This window comes from Pagrus pagrus (assembly GCF_965226575.1).
Source record: "Pagrus pagrus genome assembly, chromosome: 11".
NCBI classification, from domain to species: domain Eukaryota; kingdom Metazoa; phylum Chordata; class Actinopteri; order Spariformes; family Sparidae; genus Pagrus; species Pagrus pagrus.
The window spans coordinates 16,900,491-16,923,362 of NC_140195.1; the positions used below are offsets into that span (position 1 = coordinate 16,900,491).

Sequence of the window (22,872 nt, forward strand, 5' to 3'; positions counted from 1 at the left end):
AAGAAAAACCCTGAGAGGAGTCATTGAAAGGTCTTTTAAGAAGAGATTCAGCTCCCAGAGGAAAACAGCTGTCATTTTTATTTCTGGCACAATACTAGGAGCTGGAAATAAGCCTCAACATGTGGGAGAATGTCCAGCCAGAATTCTCAAAGGAAAAGGTTGTCATAGATCGAAACATTTAAAGGTCCCAACATTCCTTTTAAACTTTAGTGCTGCTCTGCGACCTAGCATGAAGAGATGTTCTAACTCATGATAGACGACGGTAATAAAATGTGGGTTGATGTGCTCCCAGTGTGTCCTTTTCTACTTGTTAAAGGTGCACTATGTAGTTTAGTATGCCTGGACAAACTAAATGAACAAACTTTCTTTGTCTTCATGCCTGAATAAACTGAATAAACAAGCTGATCTTAAAGGACAACACAATTTCATACTGTTTACATATAGTTTACATTTGGCGGACCCTGCCATCTTTCTAACTTCAAACAGTGTTCTGGGGACCCTAGTTTCCTCTGAGTTCAGCTTGTTAATTCAGTGGATATGTAAAAAACAAATATTTTCACCTCATTAATATTGTAACAGTTACCCTTTAAAACTCAAACTAAAGATGAACAAACCATCTGTTTCCATTTCATTGTCCAGCCTTTGTTTTCGCTCCTTCCCTCTCTTCTCGCTCATCGGCTGTCATGTGAAGCTGTTAAACAGACAAAGTGGATTGTGGATTAATTCTGCTGCTCTACCTCTTTGTGATAAAACGTCCTCTAAGACCAGAGGAGCCAGGATAATCATGTTAGAGTGATTCTCAGGGAGCTTACAGCCCCACCTCCGCAGCGGCAGGACAGAATGGTTTGGACTGAGGAGGGAGACATTTGATGTGAACCTGGCGGCACCACTGGAGGAAAAAGCGCCAGCCTTTCTGACATCATGGGACAATTCGGTCTCTGCTGGCCAGGGATCAATGGCTTTGTGCTTGACGGACAGACAGTGCCCCATGGGTATATTAGGTGTGTCTGTGCTGCTGGGGGCAACTGAATGGGAATATAATTCTTGTAAATGTCAATGAACTGCTGTTTCCTTGTTCTTTGCAGCTGTTTGGGAAAAAGTAAGAGGAAGCTGCAATTTACTTGTCAAAATAAATTTGGGTACATCGGCACAAATTGCCTGTTAGTCTGTGCGTGTGTTCAAAGTTTGTGCACACGTGTGTGTGTTTGCCGTGTGTGAGACAGAGCCTTGACATTAACACTGACGGACAGCCATTTTTTTTCTTCTTCACAGTAACCTTCACTGCTCCCCGTGTACACCAAGGGCGTGACCTGCTGTTGGCCCAGCTGACTCAGCCAGACGGCATTCCTGGATGGGTTGAAGTGCACCGGCCCTTGTCCACCACCAGCAACAAGACAAGAGGAAAGAGAGTGCAACACAGTGCAGAGCTTAGAATAAAAAACATGGGCGGTGTGTATCAATGACTTACACCAGCCCATAAATCATTACAATGGTGGGAGGTGTCACACTGATACACACACTCACACACACATGCATGCACACATTAACCTCAAAACAAGTTTGCACACACACACACACACACATGCACATGCAGATAAAGCCAGTCCACACCTCTTTCTCTTTCTCACACACTTTATAGGTATGTATAACACCCTCCCTCCGCTGCTGGCTGTGCACGCTCCACCCTCAGCCCTATGAGGACAGGCTGGTTGACCCAGGAGGAGGGGATAGTGGGGGGGAGGTAGGAGCAGACGGGAGCTCAGATTCATTTCTGCTGGTGCTGCTGGAGGCACAGCACATTGCAAGAGGCATAACATGACGCACAAGGAGCCGGGACGCACACACACACACACACACATGGCTATCAAATGGATTACTTTGACACACGTGAAGTCCAACAAAGCGAGGACAATACAGTGAGCAGGCACACAAAGGACTTGTACAGAACCTCTCTGGCAAACTGACAGTTAAAGGAAAATTAAGTGGCATTTCTTGTGCGTCCTGCTTGATTCATTCAGCAGTCAGCTGATTTTACTCAGAGCGGAGGGACTCGAGTTGACAGCAGTGAGGATGTGAATGTTTTGGGGAAAATTCTGACAGCTTCTCTGCGACCACTGAAGAGGATCACAAGTAAGTGGCTTTTATTTACTCTGTGGTGAATGTTTGATTTTTTGCTGAAAGGCTTAGACAAGTGATATTGCTACTGAAATTCTAAGTATAATCCTCCAATAATTCTCCTCATTCGTTCATTAAAAAACAATTACAACCTTAGCGGTGTGTAGGAACTTAAACTCTCAAACGCGAATGTGTGAATGGTTTTGTTTACTGACCATCTAGGTCATCTCTCTGTATATTTGCAGTATCTCATGTCCGCACGAGACACGCAACTTAAGCTCGGTGTATAGGGTTTTACAATTCGTGTTAACTGTTATCTTTCATTAATGTTTTATTTTTCTTAGTTTGTCCATGTTGTTATCATTAAATTTACTCAAGTTTTACTCAGTCTTGCTTTTTTCCTGAAAGAAAAACCCCATGATTAAAGAAAATCTGTGTCATATGATAATCAATGAGTTTGAGCAAGAAGAAAACAAATCTTTTTAGAAACAGATCCACAACAGAGCACCTGTTTTTAAAGTGCTCCTATGGCTGAAGTGAATGAATGTATCGATTGAAATGTGCCTCATACTTTATTAAACAATTACTGGCATGAAAAAAAAGCTTATATAACATGATAAGATGACGATGAATGGTTTTTATATGATTAATAATATATATGATTTTTCCATACAAATTCGCTAAATGTTGTCGTCTGTTTATTTAAAATGAATAAAGATCACACTCAGTTGATTTGTCAAACAAATAGACACATTATTCACAAAGCTTTCGATGAAGAATTGATACGTTGAGTATGTATTTATCGTGTCTGTCAGTCCTGATATTAACATTTATAATAGATGTTAACATACACAGAATGTCAGGTATTCTTGATTGTAAATGTTTGATATCAGATCCGAGCTGAAAATGCATGTGCTCCTCAAAGTTTTTCAGGGGAATTAAAAAAGCTCCAGGGAACTGTCAGCTTGTTAATGTGATCTGCTCTAGCATGCAATGTTAATGGACTGTAATGGTGACGACTCTTAATGCTTTTGTCCCACAGTCACCGAGACGGGGGCAAAATACACCAAGAGAGAGAAAAGGACACGCGTGAGAAAGCTTACCATGCACTGACAACAAGGTGAGAGGCGACAAAAGGCATATACGGTCACCTTGGGGTGCTCTTCTTCTTTTATGTGCCTGCGTGTATTTGTGTGTCTTGTTTCCATCTGTATGTGTGTCTCTGTGTGTGTGTGTGTCCTGCCCGTATTTTAAAAGGAAAATCAAAAAGATGATTAAAAAAGAAAGTTGAGGCTGCCTGTTTATGGTACACACAAATCTGCTTTTAAGTTAGTTGATTTATTGCTTTGACATTCAAACGATTTTTATGATGGAACAACTAATTACTTAAAGGTCCGGTGTGTAGGATTTCGTGGCATTTAGGGTCAGAGATGAAGTGTAACATTCAAAATTATGTTTTTATTCGTGAATAAACACCTGAAACTAAGAATATCTGTGTTCGTTACCTTAGAAAGAGCCTTTTTTGTATTGACAAAAGGTGACGAACTCCGCCATATTTGTACAGTAGCCCAGAATGGACAAACCAAACTCCTGATCTAGAGAGGGCCTTGTCACGTCTCAAGCATTTTTAGCGGCTGCTATTGGGGCTGGTGAGGTGAGGCCTATCGCTAGATGCCACTAAATCCAACACACTGGACCTTAAATAATGTAAAAATGAAAATGAAAAGATTTCTCTTTAAAGAGAAGTTCTGATGACAGCAAAATCACACACTTTAATTCTCAATGAAAAGCCTGTATCTCTACCATCACACAGTCAGTTTCCACTGGTGTAATCGCAATTAAAGTAGCTTGTTAGTTCAATAGACAAATCACAGTTTGTTGAATTAATTTTTTTTTGGATCTGAGCAAGCTGTTTTAACCAAAGCGCTTCAGGGTTTGTTTTTTTCCATTAATCATGCACTTTTCTCCTTTTTTGTGTGTGTGTTTTTGGCACAATCTAAAATATCCACAAAATGACTTCCTTGATTGCAGTCCCCATCAGGAAAAATCATCACCATTACTGTTATTTTCACAGTCAATTTACTTTGGTCTCCAACTGCTTTTTAAAAAAAATTTCATCATGTGGCACAGATCTGATTAGATAAACTATATCCTACAGGCCTGTTTTAGCTGACGTGGTCACACTGTGACCCACTTTCCACCCTTCAGGGGCAATACTGAATTTTCTATCTGCTGTGTCACATGAAAAAGGTCCCTGTTTTGTTTAGGGCACAAGCCTGCTGGCAGCACACTGGTTAATGATACATAACAAGAAAAACATTCAGTGGTCTTATGAACAGGCTTTATCAGTGCTGATAAGGGGACTTGGACCTTCTTCAGCACCAGTAAGATCTGTCCACTGACTGTATTATGGAAATAAACTCACAGTGATGTTTGTGAATACAGAACTCAAGGAGTGGTGCCGAACACATACAACTGAAATGTGGGCGCATAATGACTGTATCAGTGTGTTCAATGAGGTGTGGTCCCACATGATTAACATTTAATGGGTTTTTTGTGCAAGAGAAAGTGTTTACTTGTATTGCTCATATGGGCTGCAGTGGAGAGCCTGAGTGGCATCAAAGAGAGGAACACAGAGCTGCCAATATGATTTTTAATAAGCACTGCAGGTGCCTCTTGAAATCGAAAATATATGCAGAGTGTCCATCTGTCATTGAGGCAAGGTATTCAGATGGGGAATTCATGCCACATGTGAGTGTCAATGGGGATCTAATTTATGGGGAATTTTTTCTGCATTCTGGAGTACCTTTGGGGATCCAATTTACTGATACGTGAGGCTTAAAGACCAAAGCGTGGTCATGCCTTCTTTATCATGCAGATGAAATGCTGCACAGCCCAGAGTGTGGCAGTACATGACTCATCCGGGACTTTCTTGCGAAAGAATCTATTGATCCATATGCAAATAAAGTCTCTCGCCCTTCTGAGAAAAGTAGCAGAATACCAAAGCTCATGTCACATGGTGTGATCTAATGTTTGATTCATATGTTTATTTCCAGTCGGATTAGATGCAAATTGGGCTGTTTCCTGCTGCCAGGTGTGTTAATGAGGATGATAATTCAAATCAAACATAAATGATAGCCATATCAGAAACCTTCTCCTTTGTAGTTTTGATTCTTAATGGCAGGAGAGGGTGGATTGGTTAGGACAGGTGAGACAGAGAGGGTGGATGAATGAAAAACAAATAGAGAAACAACAGGTTAGGGGAAAAAATAAAAAATAAAGTAGAGAAGGAAATTGGCAACAGGTTGTTTGAGCGCACACCGGGCTGCTAATGAGGATACATCAGTCCTAATTAACCAGATTGGGTCAAATCTGGTCAAAGGGAACTAATCAGGGGACTGACAAGCACACACAACACAGGCGGGGAGGTGATGGATCTTTCATTATGTCTGGAGTATTGCACCTCGTGCCTGAGCACCTGCTTGTCTGCCATTACCGTTTCACGTTAGCTACTCATTAGCTTTAGATCTGCCAGGCAGGTTCATCCACGCTGTCAGTGTCTTTAAATGCAAATAAGGCGCTCAAATGCACCAAGACGAGAGAAATGTGTTTCCATGCCACGCAAGACATGACAAGACAGAACCGAAGACGGGCAATATTTTGATGTGAAGACACAGGAAACTTATTTTTTATTTTTTTAAATTTCTTGCAAAGTAGTTTCTTATGAAACCATGAATCAAACCTGTACGTAAAGGACAATAACAGTGTAAACAGTTAAATTTGAATGTATTTTGTCTTCCATTCCAGACATCCATTGAATTCCATTCATTTCCACACTATATGAAAGTCTGTCAGTTAGCCTTAGAAACTTGATTGAGTTATGTAAGCCTTCACAGTGTAGATCAGGTTTGGATGGATTGTTGTTACATTATTCAGGTCATCATTAGGTTACATTTTTGTGAGGTGCAGACTTCAATCAATCCGTGCTCTACATTACCGCGCAGCAATAATGCAGCATAGTCAAATATTAATGCAAATTTGATTTTTACCGTGGGCAGATTATGCTGAATATGTTTCAAGTCTGCTGATTCATTTCCATGTGATGCAGAAAATAAAGGCCAAAAATGATCATCCAATCGCCAGAGCAAACATTAGATCAGTACCTTTCAGCATAACCAAAGATAAATTCGAAATTGTTATTTTTAATTTGTGACTTTACTTATGTTGAGGTTCAATTTCTCTCTTGTCACAACGCTGTGCTGGTGCTCTGCTTAGGTTTAGGTGCAAAAACCACTTGGTTAGGTTTAGGAAAAGGTCATGGTTTGGCTTTAAATACATGTTTTGGTCACCACAACAAATGCCTGGAGACTTCCCAATGAAAATGGCCGGTTTTGGGTTAGGGTTAGGGTTATGCTACTAACAGGAAAAAAAGAAGAAGAAAATAAAACAGTTTTGGAGGATGAGTTGAGGACCCTTACAGTTTGATGAAAGAAGCTGCTCTGTAGTCTGGTGGTACATCAGCGGATATTTCTGTATCTTTTGCCAGATGGCACCAGGGTGAAAAGGCTGTGTCTGGGGCTGGTGTTGTCTTTTAGTATCCTTTGGGCTCTGTGCAGACATCTCACTTCACTGATATCACTAATGCTCAGCAGATGGGCACCAATGATGTTCTTTTAATCACCCGCTGTAGAGTCTTCCTGTCCTGGGCTGTGCACAAACAATGCTGGTTTGTGATGTTTCCAGCTAGGGTGCTTTCTATCACTCCTCTGAAAAAGATGCCAAGAATTTGATCCTAGAATTTAAGTTTCCTTAAGAAGTACACATTTTTTGTGCCTTTCCACATAATGAATAGCGTGCTAACATTTGCACACTGGGATTGTCCTTTAAGTATAAGTTTTTATTGCTTAAACCAAAGTTTTTGTCCAATAATGTTTCAGTTGCCTGAAATCATCTGCAATCCTTCCAGCAAGGGAATCTCATCATTATACTGTATGTGCTTATGTCACATCAGATTTATGACCAACACACAAAGGGTATACTGGTTTACTTTGATTGTTTGTCATTTTGACAAAATAACACTGAAGCGATTATAATCTCATCTGAAAAATGTATCTCTTGGTACATAACATACTTAAGGATGGTTTAACAGGACTTTGACACAGACAGATAGTGTTTGGATCCACGACATAGCAAGAACATGACGTAGTTTGTCAAACGAAATGACCGAAACATGTGTGAACAGCCAGAAAAGGGCACTGAGATGTTGAGAGATGTGAACGGTGGGGAGCTATAATGTTTTCTTGCACACTTTAACTACCTGTTTCAGTCCTCCCTGAGGCACTGTAGATCTGGGATAGCGATAGAGAATGGGGAGGACATGAAAATGGATAGTTGCAAGACGGTTTGCATCTCGAGAGGAAGGCAAGACAGGAATCGACTCCGTCATTAATCATGGTGAAAGCTTTAAAGTAAAGGGGGGAAGCAATGTACTCCACTAACTACTAAAAGCAGTGTCCACAGTCCATCCAGCACAGAAAGATGGAACAATTTGTGCCTAACATTAAGTCGATCAGACAGACGGGAATGCCGTGCTGCGCTTGTGTTATTAAAGAGAGAGCGAATCAGAATATATTTCCAGAGACAGGGTATGTAAAGGAATATGTTAAGCTGCATCCAGCACAGTTCTGCAGACAATATTTACCTTCTCTATGTGAAGGAATTTCCTCTGAGGAAACTTTGTTGCCAGAGGTTTTGAGCTATGCGTGGGTCTCCTGAAGTTGAGCAATTTTAAGACAATCCATCTTGATTTCTTGGATGGACAAGTCATGCAAATGAGACATAAGAAAATACTTTAAGTCCTTCAGGAGTTCAGGAAAACAGGGGCTAATTCAGAATCCATCAGAGCAGAGATGGAGCAATCCTCTCTGAATCTGTTTATGTGGAAATGCCTCACACACTTTCCCATACATGATCAGCCGATGACACCATTACAGACAATTCTTCCTACCAGATATTAATCCTCTTATTTCATTTTATTTAACACAATTTGGAGCCATTCATTTGGCAATACCATGGGTTCATTTCTCAGGCCACACTGGTATTATATCACCTCCCTAAGTCATTACACCTTATCTTCACAGAGGCATAAGAAAGGGTCAGAAATTAGTCACATGGGCAAATATACATAATGAGATTATATGTGGGTAAAAAGGAGCGCAGCAGCACAAAGAATCCTCTCATGAATTATGCTGTAATTACAGAGAGGGGCACAAGGCTCCTCAGGTCTGCACAAAGAGAGGCCAGGAGATTCCTTGATGGAAAAAGGCCTCGTTGTCTAAACCTCAAATTAAAACTTGAAACGGGAAAAATAATAAACAGATAATAAGAAAGAATATTACTAATTTTGATCCAGAGGACCTTTAGGCAGGAACAATTTGAGCAGAACCAATTCAACAGAGGAACCTAACAAAGGTTGCGCTTGGTTTTACCATTTATGGCAGTGCTGTGGCTGACTGGTGTGGCCGCAGGGATTCACAAACCAAAGAGTCGTTGTCCAACTTAAGAGGAACGGTTCCACTCAGATTCCCTTCCTGTCACCCGCGGCTCTACCTTCACGCTGGGTGGAGTGGTCCAGCTGGCCCGGCCTGTCATGCATTCATCTGAATACATTCCTTTGGCAAAGCCAGCATGTAACACTTGACAATATGTTCAGCTGTGTTATCTCACGCACCCAGCAGTGAGAACGCTATATTATGAGCAAATTGGCCATTAAGTCTCAGTGGAGGAGTGAGAACAACCTTGTAATGTCTTGTTAGTCACACTCAATTGCACAATAACATGACTTCAGCTTCAACTTTGCTGTTCCCCTTGCAGCCAGGTAAAACATAGAAGTGACATTGGCAGGCAGACTCAGGTGCAAAAAACATCATAAAACACATGAACTCACTTTAAGTGACAACCAGAAACTTAGAGTATGTTTAGCCCATCATCGGGCCGCAGTATGGGAAACTAATCGTCAGCTGGGTCAATGTTCATTTTGGCGGCTGTTTTAGATTTAGTTTTAGTCTTTAGACAAAAGTGCGCTTCAGTTTAAGCCACATTTTATTGAATTTTAATGAAGTTTTGGTCAACAAAAAGCCAAACATTTGAGCCACTACTTAGTCAAAACCTTTTCTCTTTTCAAACGCATTCAATAAGGCTATTAAGGCTCTGCACAATCAGCAGCTTCGTGTTTGGTGATTTCTTTTTCACACATGCCAGACAGTTTGATCAGGCTGTTGTGTAGGTTGTACTGTCAAATGTGAACATAAAAACCCAAAACTGATGAAACAATTACTTGATTAATATGCCTACCTGGCCTCGGCGATCACACACAATTATCTGTCAAATGAACTGCTGTGTGATCTTGGACACAGCACTTCTAGATATTAACTGCTGTGCCACGTTCAGAGCCGCCATTACACTTTTTCTGGTTAAATTGAAAACAGTTCGAGTATAGTTGCTCCAATTAGCACATTGACCCAGCTAATGTTTGCCTGGAAGCCTGGAAGTTAGTTAACATTAGGACTTATAGCTAACATGAACTCACTGTGGCGTTATTATCACGTTGGAACGCCTTCAACTGTCTCTTCAGGTTGGTTGTAATTCTTCCAACTTAATCTGTAACCACAGGGTGTTTCTCCGTCTCCCTTTGCTGCATTTTGTTTTCCTTTTTGCCGACCAAAAACCATCATGTTGTTGACACTAACTTGCTGTCGGTTTAGGACAGAATCACCTGGGACTATGGGAATTTTGACAGACAATTGTAGGGGATAAAAATCATTCAGTTTTTGAATGATAGTCACAACATCAAAACTGTTACTTCCTCACATTCTGTTGAGAATTGGTTAATTTTTTTAACGCTTTTAAATACAATTCTTACACATTGCACTTTTAACCTGTTTAACCTGTCCTTCAAAAGGGTAGGAGCTCAAATTCTCTTTTTACCAAGAGGACATGGTAAAAGATCTCAAGCCTTAGAAGTTGCTCTGTTGTGAGACAGATCATGCAGTTTAACACAAATAATCTTAATGGCCTCTTTAACTACATGTTGAAACCTGATCTTGACACCTATTGTAGTTTCTCTTTTATTTTTAGAAGTGGAAAATTTTCCAAGCACCTATTCAGCACTTCTGTATACCGAACCACTCCTTGCACATTAGTCAAAATAATGACAGTGTCAATCAACACGCAGTGAGATAAGTAACAGCTTCAGAGTTGGTCACCTTCTCTTTCCTTATCTTATCATACTTTTTCCACATTTCTGTACATTTTTGGGGGCGTTTTTTTTCCATTTCCTGCCCTTTTCTCCACTCTTCTTTCATCTGCCTTCGTTTTCCCTCCTACATGTCCTACGTGCAGTTTATTTGACCGAGGACGCCCCCCCAGCATCCCACGACTCTGTTTCTGAAATTGTCATCTCATTCCTATCAACTTTCTGGTTCTTTTCAGCCATTTATTTATAAGCAAAGAAAAATAAACGTAAAGATTCATTTGGATCAAGAGAGAGTGTGAGTAGGGGGGGGGAGAAAAGAATGCCCAGCTGTATGGGAGAAAGTTTGAGAGGGGGCGGAACAAAAACAGGAGAAAAAACAGGAATGTATGGGGGTAAGCATGGGATGAGAGCGATTATGAGAGCGGAGGTGAAGGAATAAGAGTGGTGGGATAGAGGGGAAAGCTGTCAAATCAACCTTGAGAAAATATGAGAAAGAAAATAAACCGCGATGGAACTTGCGTCAAACAGAACTTGAAGCTTTGAAAGATGGATAAACAGACACACTGAGGACTTATTAAAAAATTGGAGAGAGCGGCACGAAAACACAACAATATTCACATGGCAGCATGATCGGTAGAGTCCTCTGGCTCTCATTATTTTCAGGAACATTTCACAAAAGCGCATAAAAGAAGCATTTTAGAGTGTTCAAAAATGTAACAGATGCACCAAAGAGAAAAATAAAGAGTCTTTGTCATTTATCTCGGCATCAACTTGTATTTTTTAAAGAAGGTTGAATTGTTTTGCTTCAGATTCTCGGCGGTTAGATAAGGTCAAATTACTCAGCTGACAAATTTTCCAGGCAATTGGAAATTTATTAAAGTTGGCAGACATGAAACAAATACTGGTACAACACAGAAGAATTAAAATGTTTGTTGATTAAATCTTCACTTTGTAAAAAAATAAAAAGCCTCAACAGTCTTGTGACCCTGCAACAACATGACTCCTGATGGCTCTTTTTGCACCATAGCATCATTTAAAAAAACCATAACAGATTTTATGGGTTTCTGTCTTGCAGGAATGGAAAGCATCAGTTTGGAAACGGACTGGGATGGGTTAGCCCTCTCCTCTCTGGTCGCTACAGGAAGGAACAACTTCTCCTCCCCGTCCTTGTTTGTCTCTGAACTGAACTCCCTCAATAGCTCTCATGGCGGGGGATCCTTCTTCGGAATCTTCCCCGAGAATGGTTCAACCACCACGCCTCACACCCATCCCCAGCCCAGGATGAGGGACCTGGGCCTGGCCCGGGCAGAGATCACAATCCTTGCACTGGTGCTGGCTCTTACCACCCTGGGGAATAGTTTTGTGCTGTGGGTGCTGCTGAGGAGGAGGAAGCACAATGCGCCGATGCACGTGTTCATGGTCAACCTGTGCGTGGCTGACCTGGTGGTGGCGCTCTTTCAGGTCAGTTCACGAGTTATTGACACCATTAAGTAAACAGAAAAACTTGTAGTTAACCTAGTCAATTTGATGAGTGTATTGTGTTTTCATGAGTGTATAATGACCTGAAAGTCTTTGTGTTTGTTACCTTAGAATGAGCCTTTTTAGCTTCAAAGTAAGCGAGTCCTCTCCCACGTCAGACAAATAAAATCAAAATCAAAATCAAAAATGATAGACACAAGCCAGTCAGAGACAGGGGAGGGTGGCGACAAAAGCAGTGGGATCTATAAATGGCCTAGAACAGACAGACTACAGACTGGCTCTAGTGAGGCCCTTAGTGGTTTTCATGTTTTTAGTGGCCACTGTAGAGGAGGGTGAGGTGAGGGGCGTTCAGTCGGTTGCCAATTTCAACCTCACTGCTACATGCCAATACACACTGGATCTTTAAATCAGTCGTTTTAAAAGTAGGGTTAAGAGACATCCAGGGTCCTTGAGAGAGATCCAGGGTCTCCAGCAAGAAGGGTAATAATTTATTTTCACTATCATTCCATCCATAACACAGTTACATAATGTATGACTATTTCTGTCATGGGTTTTTAAACAAGTTCTGTGATAAAACATCTAAAAACAAAATTCTCATCATACTCTGGTCCATAATCTAATTTATGTCAGTTTATGGGTCATTGATGTACAAAAAAATGACCAAAACCAACAATGGGTTGTCCATCATTCAATACTCTGTGGCTTTCCCACCACCACATGTAGTTTCATTCTCTGTTATTTCCTAAAACAGCTGGGCACTGTAGTTTTTAGCAAAGTCAAACAGGAGTTTTAAAGAAAGCACATGTGTTGGGGACTATTTTCGGCCGTGGATTAACGAACAATTGGTGCTCTAGATCTAGGAAGTGTTTACAGCAGTAGCAGCAGGTGTACGTGAATAAGCCCGAGTCAAAATAAACTACAGCGCTCATGTTCATGGTAATTAAGGAATGTGTCACCCGGTGTGACTCATTGAGGCTTTTGAAAACAGTTTTTGACAACAATGGAGGTCCGTGGCACGCAGAGATAAGCTATATCAAGCTTGATATAATTTATAATTAATTGTTAGCGTTGGTGTTTTCATGGCATTTGTTGACAATGAGATAGGAGATAAGATAACAAGAAATATAAAATATCACCAGACGTGTCTTTTAGTGTTTCTCTTTTACATCAGAGCCAGATTAGAAAAAAAAACTCCCCACTATACTGCCACATTTATATAAATAACTGTTTTTTTTATCTGTGTTTCCAGGTTCTACCCCAGCTAATATGGGATATCACAGAGAGGTTTCAGGGGCCTGACCTGCTCTGCCGGTCCATCAAGTATTTGCAGATTGTGGGCATGTTTGCTTCCTCCTACATGATAGTTGCCATGACAGTAGACCGGCACCATGCCATCTGCTGCCCATTGCAGGCTTACCGGGGGGGAGCGATGTCCCGCTGGAACACCCCTGTCATGGTGGCCTGGGGCTTGGCGCTAGTCCTCAGCATACCGCAGGTAAGGAGGGGTGAACACACATATGCAAACAATACTTCACACGCACTTGGGCACATGGTGAAATAGGAAATGAGAACTCAGCGGGTGTTCACGCCCTGATTTCTACAGTCGAACTCAAGATGTTGGTCTATTTTTAGCCTGATGAGGTCATTGCAGTTCAGTTGATGGAAGAAGAAGCTGACAGTCATGTCTGCGGGTGTGCTGACCACCTCCTTTTGTTCGGTCTGTCAGGTGTTCATCTTCTCTCGCACAGAAGTGAACGGAGAGTACGAGTGCTGGGGTCAATTCGCCGAGCCGTGGGGGCTGAAGGCCTACGTCACCTGGATGACCGTGGCAGTCTTCCTCCTGCCTGCCCTCATCATTACCATCTGTCAGGTAATACTGGTTGTGCTGGCTGGACACTGCAAAGTCCACAAAGAGCCACTGAGTAGGATGGCTGCAGGCAACATTATCCAATAATGAAGCGTGTGGCATGAATGAAATTCTGTTTTGTTTACATGGAGGGGGCACTTGGCAGCCATTGTTCAGTAACCCGTGGGGGACTGGGGCTGGTGTTATGTAGCATCCCAAGGCGGACTGGCATTCTGGGCCGACTCTCATCAGCACTGCTGCTCTATTTAGGGAAAGATATTTCCAGGGTCCAGCTATTTCCCCTAATTAACACTGCACTTGGAAGACCACTGCTGAGACGGCTGCTCAGAAAATCTGCCCACTGTGAGAACCTCCTGCCAGGAAGTGGAATACACCAGATCTCAGCCAAACATAGAATCCTTGACCTTTTTTCTTTCTCAAATTTCAAATCGAGAGACACTTTTTCAGAAGTATTGAAGTTGTTGTTTCTGCAGTGGGAAGTTATTCTGAAAGTGTCGACTGACTCAGCTGATTAAGTCCATATAGTTTAATGATATAACTGTATGGCATTGTGGATTGCAGTGTCTCAAACTGTTCAGTCAGTAAGAAGAGCAACGGTTGACAGAAACTTAAAATAAGCAAAAATAAAGCACGCTGGAGGTATGACTCATAACTTGAGATATTGCTTGATTTCAAATATTGTTATAGTTTCTCAGGAGAGCATGAAGAATCATTTCACTGCAATAAAATTTTATGGTGGCATTTCTGATTCATTGCATAAAAATGTCTGAAACTGGTTCATGTCTGATGGTGAAGGCCAACAAACACTCACTTTCGTTTCAAATTTCCTGTCCCTGTTAAAAAGCAGAAATGCAAACAAGATAAGCATCTGAATCTGCCACGTGCCACATTCCCAGGCCCAGAGGACCTTTTTTTTCCTAATTTATTTTCCTTTTTTGCAACAGCATTGCTTTGTAATGTATTCAGTGTGGTATACCAAAATACAAAAGTTTACATGTTGTCCATTTTTATACACCCTTAAGAGAGTGAAAGATGGATTGTATGGAAATCAAATGAAAAATGCGACTTACAGAAAATAAGAAAATGTAATACATCCTTTTAAACATACATAAACAAACTGTGAAATTTGGTTTTAATAAAAAATTGTGGACGAGTGCACAGTTTTAGCACTGTCATGAAATTTAAGAAATATAGAGTTTTCATATATGTTGTGAAAGTTACCTGTGGAGCCTCCCAACATATACTTCCTCCATGTGTAAAAACCTCAGAAGTTCTCCAAGTACAAGACAAATAGCAATAAAAATTAATATTGTGCTGTGGTATTTGCAATCAAAGGGGCAGGGGATAAAATTGACTGCAGTCTTTGAATGTCTTCATGGACTGTCCTGTTTCCATCATAACCTGCTAATTCTTGAAAAATATTCCCTTTTTTTTCAGATAAGAATCTTCCGAGAGATTCACAATAACATCTACCTGAAGTCAGAGAGGATAGTGATGACTGACATGAAGAAGAATGAAATCCTGTTCCGCTTCCACAGCTTCAAGAAGGAGGACGAGCGGGCGAAAGAGAGGGGGACACGGGCATCTGGAGGAGGAGGGGGGAGGGGAGGACAGCTCTTAAAGGGTGTGAATAACAACCCTCACAATACCAACCATAACAGCCAAGTACCGTCAGCTATTCAGTATAACAGTTGCTGTGGTGAACATGACACAACATCATCGCCTACGCAGCAGCAAATACTGACCAGCTCAGATTGCCACGAGTCGTACACGTCCTACGAGCTGAACTCAGGCTCACCCCGCTGCTCCCTCGACTACGCACCCCCTCACCCTCCGTCCACTCCGCCTCCAAGCATCACTAAAGCCATGTCCAAGACAGTGAGGATGACCCTGGTCATCGTGCTGGTCTATACTATCTGCTGGTCACCTTTCTTCATCGTCCAGCTGTGGGCGGCCTGGGACCCCAACCCTCCTAACCAAGGTCAGTCCCATAAGTGCATATCAACCCAATCGCCACAATAAATAAATGTTGGCTGTGTACATTCCTACAAACCAAGGATGTGCTGAAAATTGACATTTGACACATTTACATGTTATCTTCCTCACTGTTGCAACTTCATGTACGTTAAAATGTGCTTAAGGTCTGGTTAGGTTTAGACACAAAAAACACTTATTTGGAAAAGGTCATGTTTTGGCTTACCTGGTACTGTTGCCATAAACACATCTGAAATATGTCCAGTCATCTCGCCATAAATATCTGGTTTTGTTGCCACTAACATGGCTGGAAATTGTCCTGTCGACGTCTTGTTAAAGGTATCCACTAGTTCTCAGTTACAAATGTAAACACCATGTCAAACACTGTCACGCCACCACCTACCCTCCAGCTCCTGACACAAAATTCAGCTTATCTTCACGTGATCGCGAGAAGATACGTATTGTAGAAATGTTGCTATGACACATTTGAACGTATCTGTTGTTTGCCAACATTTGATCCTGGGCTGTGCTTATCCATGAGACCTACTATGTGTGCACAGCCAACCAACTTTTGGACCTCAAAAATAGGGAGGATTTTGAAGCCTGGGGGACTCGGGGCCCTACCCCCGAAAAATTACAGATTCAAGGACTGTGTTTCCTGCTTTTTGATGACATTCAAAAAAAGAAGAAGAAAAAAAAAAATAGGTAAATAAGTAAAATGCTTAATACACAGTAGAACATACTTGTTTAGCTGGGAGTTATCAAGCAAGACATCGCCAGCGTAAATTAACCAAGAAGATTAAATAGCTTGTTTAACTTAAATCACACCGATATACATATACCCATGATAAGCCCCTTTACTTAAAACTGTACGTAAGAAACAAGAATTCTCTCCAACTCGTCTGAAATTTGTTGAAATATTCTTTCTCCTTTACATTTGTCTGTCCGTCTCTTATTCACAGAGGAGGACATGGTGTAACAGTAGAGGAGACAGCACGCTGTATAGTGCCAGTAACAGGTTGTGATATTTAAAAAGGGGGGAAAGTGTGAATGTTGTCATAAATTGGGAGAAATACAGCAGAATTGGAGGAAACCGGGAGAGGGCATTAAAAAACGTGAGTCTGCGGGGAAAATCGTGAGGATTGGCGAAGTATGTGTGTGCAATTCACCCTCAAAAAGCAACAAAAACAGACATCTGGGTTATAACCATTACCAGTGAATCACTTTAGTTGTTTTTCTCAAATGGGTTAATCCTCCTTATCCAAGTTTATCCATTTAATTGCCCTAAATGTGCAAACCCCATCTGGTTTGCACTGCAGGCAGCCAAAAACAAAAAGCAAAACAAGCAGGTCTGGTTCCTAACAACATCCTCTGATGTGATCAATGCTGATGTCCGTCTTGGTGATTCTAAACACGATCTCACTCATTATTCAGAGGACACCTAGCTCCAGCTCTGATGTGGTAACAGTGAGTGAAATACAAGGTCAAAAACAATGTTTGTTTTGACTCAAAACCAGAAACCCTTGGATGACATCTCTGGCCTCTGTACATTTTGGCACAGGGAACATGATCTGTTGATGTCTTTACTGGCAGCCAGTGATGGAGCAGGTGAGGCCATTGTCACCTTAAGCTGCAGCTGATAGTATGTTCTTAGCGGGTGTCCTTTGATCTGAAGCTAAAACAAACAACAGAGGCCAGTAAATAACCAGTTTATATCCCCTGCTGGTTTTGCAACACCGCCAGATGTTGACATTTCACCAACAATAATAACGTGCCAGCAGCATGCACACATAGTCCAAATCACAGACACACGAACGAGGCAAGCTTGGCACGCACCAAACTCGAGTGTACATGCATATACACAGTGTATGCATCGACATGAGTGAGTCCTTACTGGCAGGCAGCTCCTATCTCATACATCTCAAACACACAAACACACCCGCCCGCATAAGTGATCATTATCAGCTTTGCCATCTAAAATCAGTCTGTCCTCATCGCTTGTCCTCAAGTGGCCGTGGTGAAATAAGCACCTTCTAGTTATTACATAAAATACTTGTAGCTTTTTCAGCCGTGTTCGTTCTGTTTGTAAGCGGGGACACAAAAACTGATGGATTGGATTTCTACCAAACTTGGATGGAGGATGGGTCTTGGCCCGGAATAGAGCCAGCATCCAGGATTTTCTCAATTAATTTCTCCGGAAATAATGCGTGGATCTTGGTGCAAAAAATCAAGCATATTTATGTGGCTGGTATCTATGCAAGACTACAATTTGATGCGGATATAGGGGATTGTTGGGCTTTGGCGGAGGTATGCACTCTACTGAGTGGCATTCTAGTTATTAGAAGTGGAAAAAATGAAAAAGGATGTACGTAGGACTTTGTCGGATATTTACAGTCCTGTTGCTATTCCTGAAGGAAACACAATGAGAAACAATACTCATGAATGGTTTACATTCAAACTGAACAGTTGTTATACATATACAATGTTTGTTTCATAAGAGAGAACAATGGGATGCACACCATGACCCAAGTTGGAAGAATTATCTAGCTCACAAACTGTTCATGCGAAAATTCCCATTTTATTTACAAGCAGTTGCTCTTGTCTCTGTATGTATTTATAATACTAATAAACTTTATTTATGTAGCACATTTCATACAGGGCTGTAGCTCAAAGTGCTTCACAAATTAAAAACAAGCAACTAGAGCACAAACCTCTTCCATAACACGCCCCTCTAATGTAATCAAGCCAAATCCCATATCAAAGCAAACATAGTTAAATCTGCTAAGTTTTGGTTTGGGATACCAGGCACCTAAATACGCCAGATTTCTTTTTAACAAGGTCCATCACTGTTCCCTAAGAAATTAACATTAAAAAAAATCTTGGATCCGTCCCTTTATCCGGATCTGCACCAAAAGTTAATTGGCTCTGTTCTGTGCCGAGACCAATCTTTCATCCAAGCCTCGTGGAAATATTTTCTGTAGTTTTTGTGTAATCCTGTTTACAAAGCAACCAATGAACCAACAAACAGACACAGGTGAAAACATAAGCTCCTTGGCAGAGGTAACAAGCAAGAGAAGCAGCAACTTGCAAGAACAGGTACACTAAAACACAACATGTAAAAGATAGAAATAAAAGAAAAGATAAAAAAAAGAATAAAACAGGGGAGAAACGCAATGTTGACTGTTTTTGCGCTTGTCCTCTGCAGGAGTGGCCTTCACCATCCTGATGCTGCTGGCCAGTCTGAACTCATGTACCAACCCGTGGATCTACACAGCTTTCTCCAGCAGCGTGTCCAGAGAGCTGCAGAGCCTGCTGCAGTGTCGGTCGAGACCCGGCCGCCGGGGCTCCCTTCCCGACGACTCCACCACCACGCACACCTCCACCAAGGACAGTCTGTACTGACAGAGACTGATGCGACAGAAAATGACACACAGTGACATGTTTGAAAAGACATGCATGGGTGCACACGCGCCCTGTTGCAAGGACGTGCTGTTGCACACAACTCGGCCACCATCACCGCCTCCGGAGAGTGCTGACCTCTACCAGATGTTTCCAACAACAAAGGACAGCTGTACTGTCAACAGGACCTCTATCCGTAATCACCTGTCCTCTCCACCCTAGCAGTGAGGAGGGCTGTCATTGAAGATGTCACCACCATTTTATGAGGGCCCTGTGGAATATACTGTACAGCAGCAGTCAGTGACAGCATCTGCAATGCAAAATGGCCTTGAGAGTAAAAAGATTTTCACCTCATCTGTGGTTGAGTAGGACCCTGTGTGTTGATTGAACACATGAACTATGAGAAAAACTTGCCTTGCTCAGACAGAGCAGAGCCACAGGAATTCAAGGGGTGGGTCATGGCATTAATGGCCTTACGGCACGCCTAATATACACAGCAGCAGACAAAGCTATGGGTGGAGAGAAAACAAAGCGGCAGGCTGAGGGAAATGGAAAGAGAGACACAGACAGACGGCAAGAGAGCATGAGACAGCTGCTGGACTGAGAACAGACAGTGGGATGACATGGATGTTACAGCTGCAGGAGCGGCCCTGAGAAGGCTGCAGTTGAAATCTAATAATGTGAACAAACTTTGTTAAAACACAGAAAGTGGATTACTGAAGGATGCTCGAGGCTGAATTCATATTCACTCAGGAGTTCCACAGAACAATAGTGATTTGTTAGCAGGATGGATGGAGATTCACTCATGGAGGACAGTGCAGCGGAGTCGAGAAACTGCCCCATGAGACACTGGAGCAATGTGGGTTAACGCAGCAGACAGGAGGAGGGGGTAGACCCAGGAGAATACAAATAAACAATCCAGGTTTCCTCAACCAACCGGGACACAATTATGTGATTGTATTTTGTACAAACACAGCATATGAGGTACACAAAATTACCTTCCTGACATAAGCTCTAGGTGAATGATAATCCAGAGACACAGGAAGGAAATAAACACTCAACAGCATTCCATGTGCGCTGATGAACAATGTAAAGTATATTTATTGAAAATGTAAGGCACATTAGTTAACGTACTGTTTGTGTAAGATAAATCTTGAATGTTAATCACGCTGGTCCGATATGTGTAGTAGAAAACAAGGAGATGTCAACACCAAAGATTTTTTAAAGCTCAGCTGTAGAATCAATTTAGGTCTCAATAGCAGAAATGTTATGCTCACATGCAGTCAGACCAAGTGCCTGTAATGTCCAGAGACATTAGTAGAGGGGCCTCCCTCACTGGATTAATCTCTGAGCGATGTCAGCCATGTTATTGTTAGACAGAGCAGGAATCATAGGTTATATCACGCCACAAGCCATGTCTTCTTGTATCCTTTTATTTATTGTTGTATAAATGAAAATATACATACACAGATATATATATATATATATATATAATTCTGTTCCTGTTACTGCCTTATGTTCATGTACAGTTTTTATTTCACATTTCAGTCTGCATAAAGAGTAATGTATTATGCCCCTCCACTGCATGACTTAAAATAGTAATGTTATGACATTTCTTTTTATAAGAAGTACGATTATATAAGCCACTGTACAGTAGATGTGATAACGTTCTGTGTGTATAAAGTTAGATTAGAAAGTCCTGGATGTGGTCAAACTGTTCATTTCTGTTCTTGAATGGGACAGTTCATCCCAAAAAATTGAAAACAAGTCTTTTCCTGTTATCTGTAGTGCTATTTATACATCTAAATTGTTTTGATTTCAGTTGCCAGGTTTTGGAGATATCGTCCGTATAATCTCGTGACTGTAATGGACCTAGGTGGCTCTGGGCCTCTGCTGCTCAAAGCACCAAAAAAGCAAACCCAAAGTATAAAAGTAAAAAGTATGATTTCTTGGAGCCAACAGCTTCAAACAGTTCATTTGAATAAGGCCATGAATGGGGAATGTCTTGCTTCTCAGAATCAGTGTCGTCGGCAATGTGGCCTAGTTCAGTTTCATTCATTCATCAGTCACTGCCTTCGTCACTACACGCTTTTTTTCCCCCGTTTGAGTCTCCCTCTCCGTCTGTTTCCGTCTGGTTCGTCTTGCTACATCTGCCATGCATGATATGCACTAATAGGTTGAAATCAGTCTTGTGATACTGGGAAGGCAGCGTGCAGTGACGCAAAATCAAAACAATTGTTAATTCCCCTCAAATGCATTGAAACTAAAGTTGCAAGCCTGTTTTGAAAATGTTGAGAGTAGAAAGTACAGACGTTATTATTTTTGTTAAAATGTAGGTAGTAAAAGTAAAAAGTTGGGAGAAAAATACGTATTCAAGTAAAGTACAGCTACGTGAAAAAAACAGTATTTGTGCTTCATTACTTCCCACCTCTGCTCATGACAGTGCTGGATGTAAACATTAATGGCGGGCTTTAACATTTGCTAGCTTAGTTAGCTAGCGTCTCATCTGTGAGTACACGCACCCCTCCTTCTGCATGGTGATACGAAAACAAAATAGTTCCAACATGAAATGAAACATGATTTCTGGAAAGAGACACTGATGTCAAGTTTTTCACATTTATTTTTTAGGCGCTTCAAGCACCATAAGGCGAGTCCCATCCGGCTCTATTATATTTGAGAGAAGGCAGACATTTCTACAGCCAATATCTCCAAAACTTGGCTACTCACACCACAACTATCTGGACGGATATATAGTGCTGCAGGCAAATGGAAAAATATGCGTTTTTGATTTTAATTTGAACTGTTCCTTTAAAGTGCCACTGACTAATTTCAAGCCAGTTCAGCACATCCTTTTTCATGAGAGAGCAGCGCTCTGCGTGTCCACAGGACAATACTGGGATGCTTTCATGGTGTCTCAGGAGTCCTCGTCTGGGTCGGAGGAGAAGCCTCACCTTTTCCTCTGTGCGGCCAGGGTGTTCGGGCTTTCAGCACGCCACTGTGAATTCGCTCTCGAGATGCAAGCCTCTGCTTTGATTCTCTGCCAAATCAAATGCTAGACTAACAACGTCCAGCGTCTCACTTTGTTGTATCAGGAAATAAATGAACTTCCCCCAGACCCTCGGGGTGTTCATGTATTTTCCTCTTCCTGTCAGGAAGTTTGAGAGGTCAGAGGATGATTCTTCTCTGCTGAAAGGGTCAGACTTCACATCCATCCAGTGTTTCAGACTGATGGGAGAGGCAGAGCACACTTTCACTGTGCATTAGAGAGCATTACACCAGCTAAATAATGAATGTTCTTGGATGAGTTTGCTGGCACATACACCCACTAAAATTAGATTCATCATTGCAGAGAATTTCTCTGTGACTGTCTTGTTTCCAGAGGATGGAAGACTTGACAGTAGCTATTACCACCATCACCCCCTCCTTGTCAAAGCATATGATAGATGGTCTATAGGGTAGGTTACTGCTTTTTTGTAATCCTGCAGTGTGTCATTGTGGGTGTGTTTATGCTGAATATCCTGATGCTTATGGATTCCAGGCTGAAGCAAGGTTGATGTCTAAACTCAAGGTCACTTCTTCATTACAGTGGGGGCAGAGCTTCCTGCCAGGCCCCATGGCTGTGCTGGTGCATAAGGGAAATAAATGAGCCCTCTGTGTGGCTGTCACAAGGGCAGGAAAATAGGTGAACTTCAAATCAATTTCGGGTCAGCCAAGGAGTACATCCAGTGGCTCTGAAGAATGACGGAGCCCCCCCAGCCTTGACCAAAGTCGGCATAAATCAGAC

At 41.7% G+C, this 22,872-nt stretch overlaps 1 protein-coding gene across 1 annotated transcript; it reads left to right on the plus strand.

Annotated features, from left to right (window-relative positions):
* The first annotated feature begins 1,841 nt into the window (after nt 1-1,841).
* Nucleotides 1,842-21,676, plus strand: avpr2aa (arginine vasopressin receptor 2a, duplicate a). Its single transcript, XM_084366430.1, has 7 exons — nt 1,842-2,130; nt 3,158-3,235; nt 11,445-11,830; nt 13,098-13,343; nt 13,575-13,718; nt 15,153-15,696; nt 18,895-21,676. The coding sequence occupies exons 3-7, from the start codon at nt 11,447-11,449 to the stop codon at nt 19,089-19,091; spliced, it is 1,515 nt and encodes a 504-aa protein (XP_084222556.1). The 5' UTR covers nt 1,842-2,130; nt 3,158-3,235; nt 11,445-11,446; the 3' UTR covers nt 19,092-21,676.
* The last annotated feature ends 1,196 nt before the right edge of the window (nt 21,677-22,872 follow it).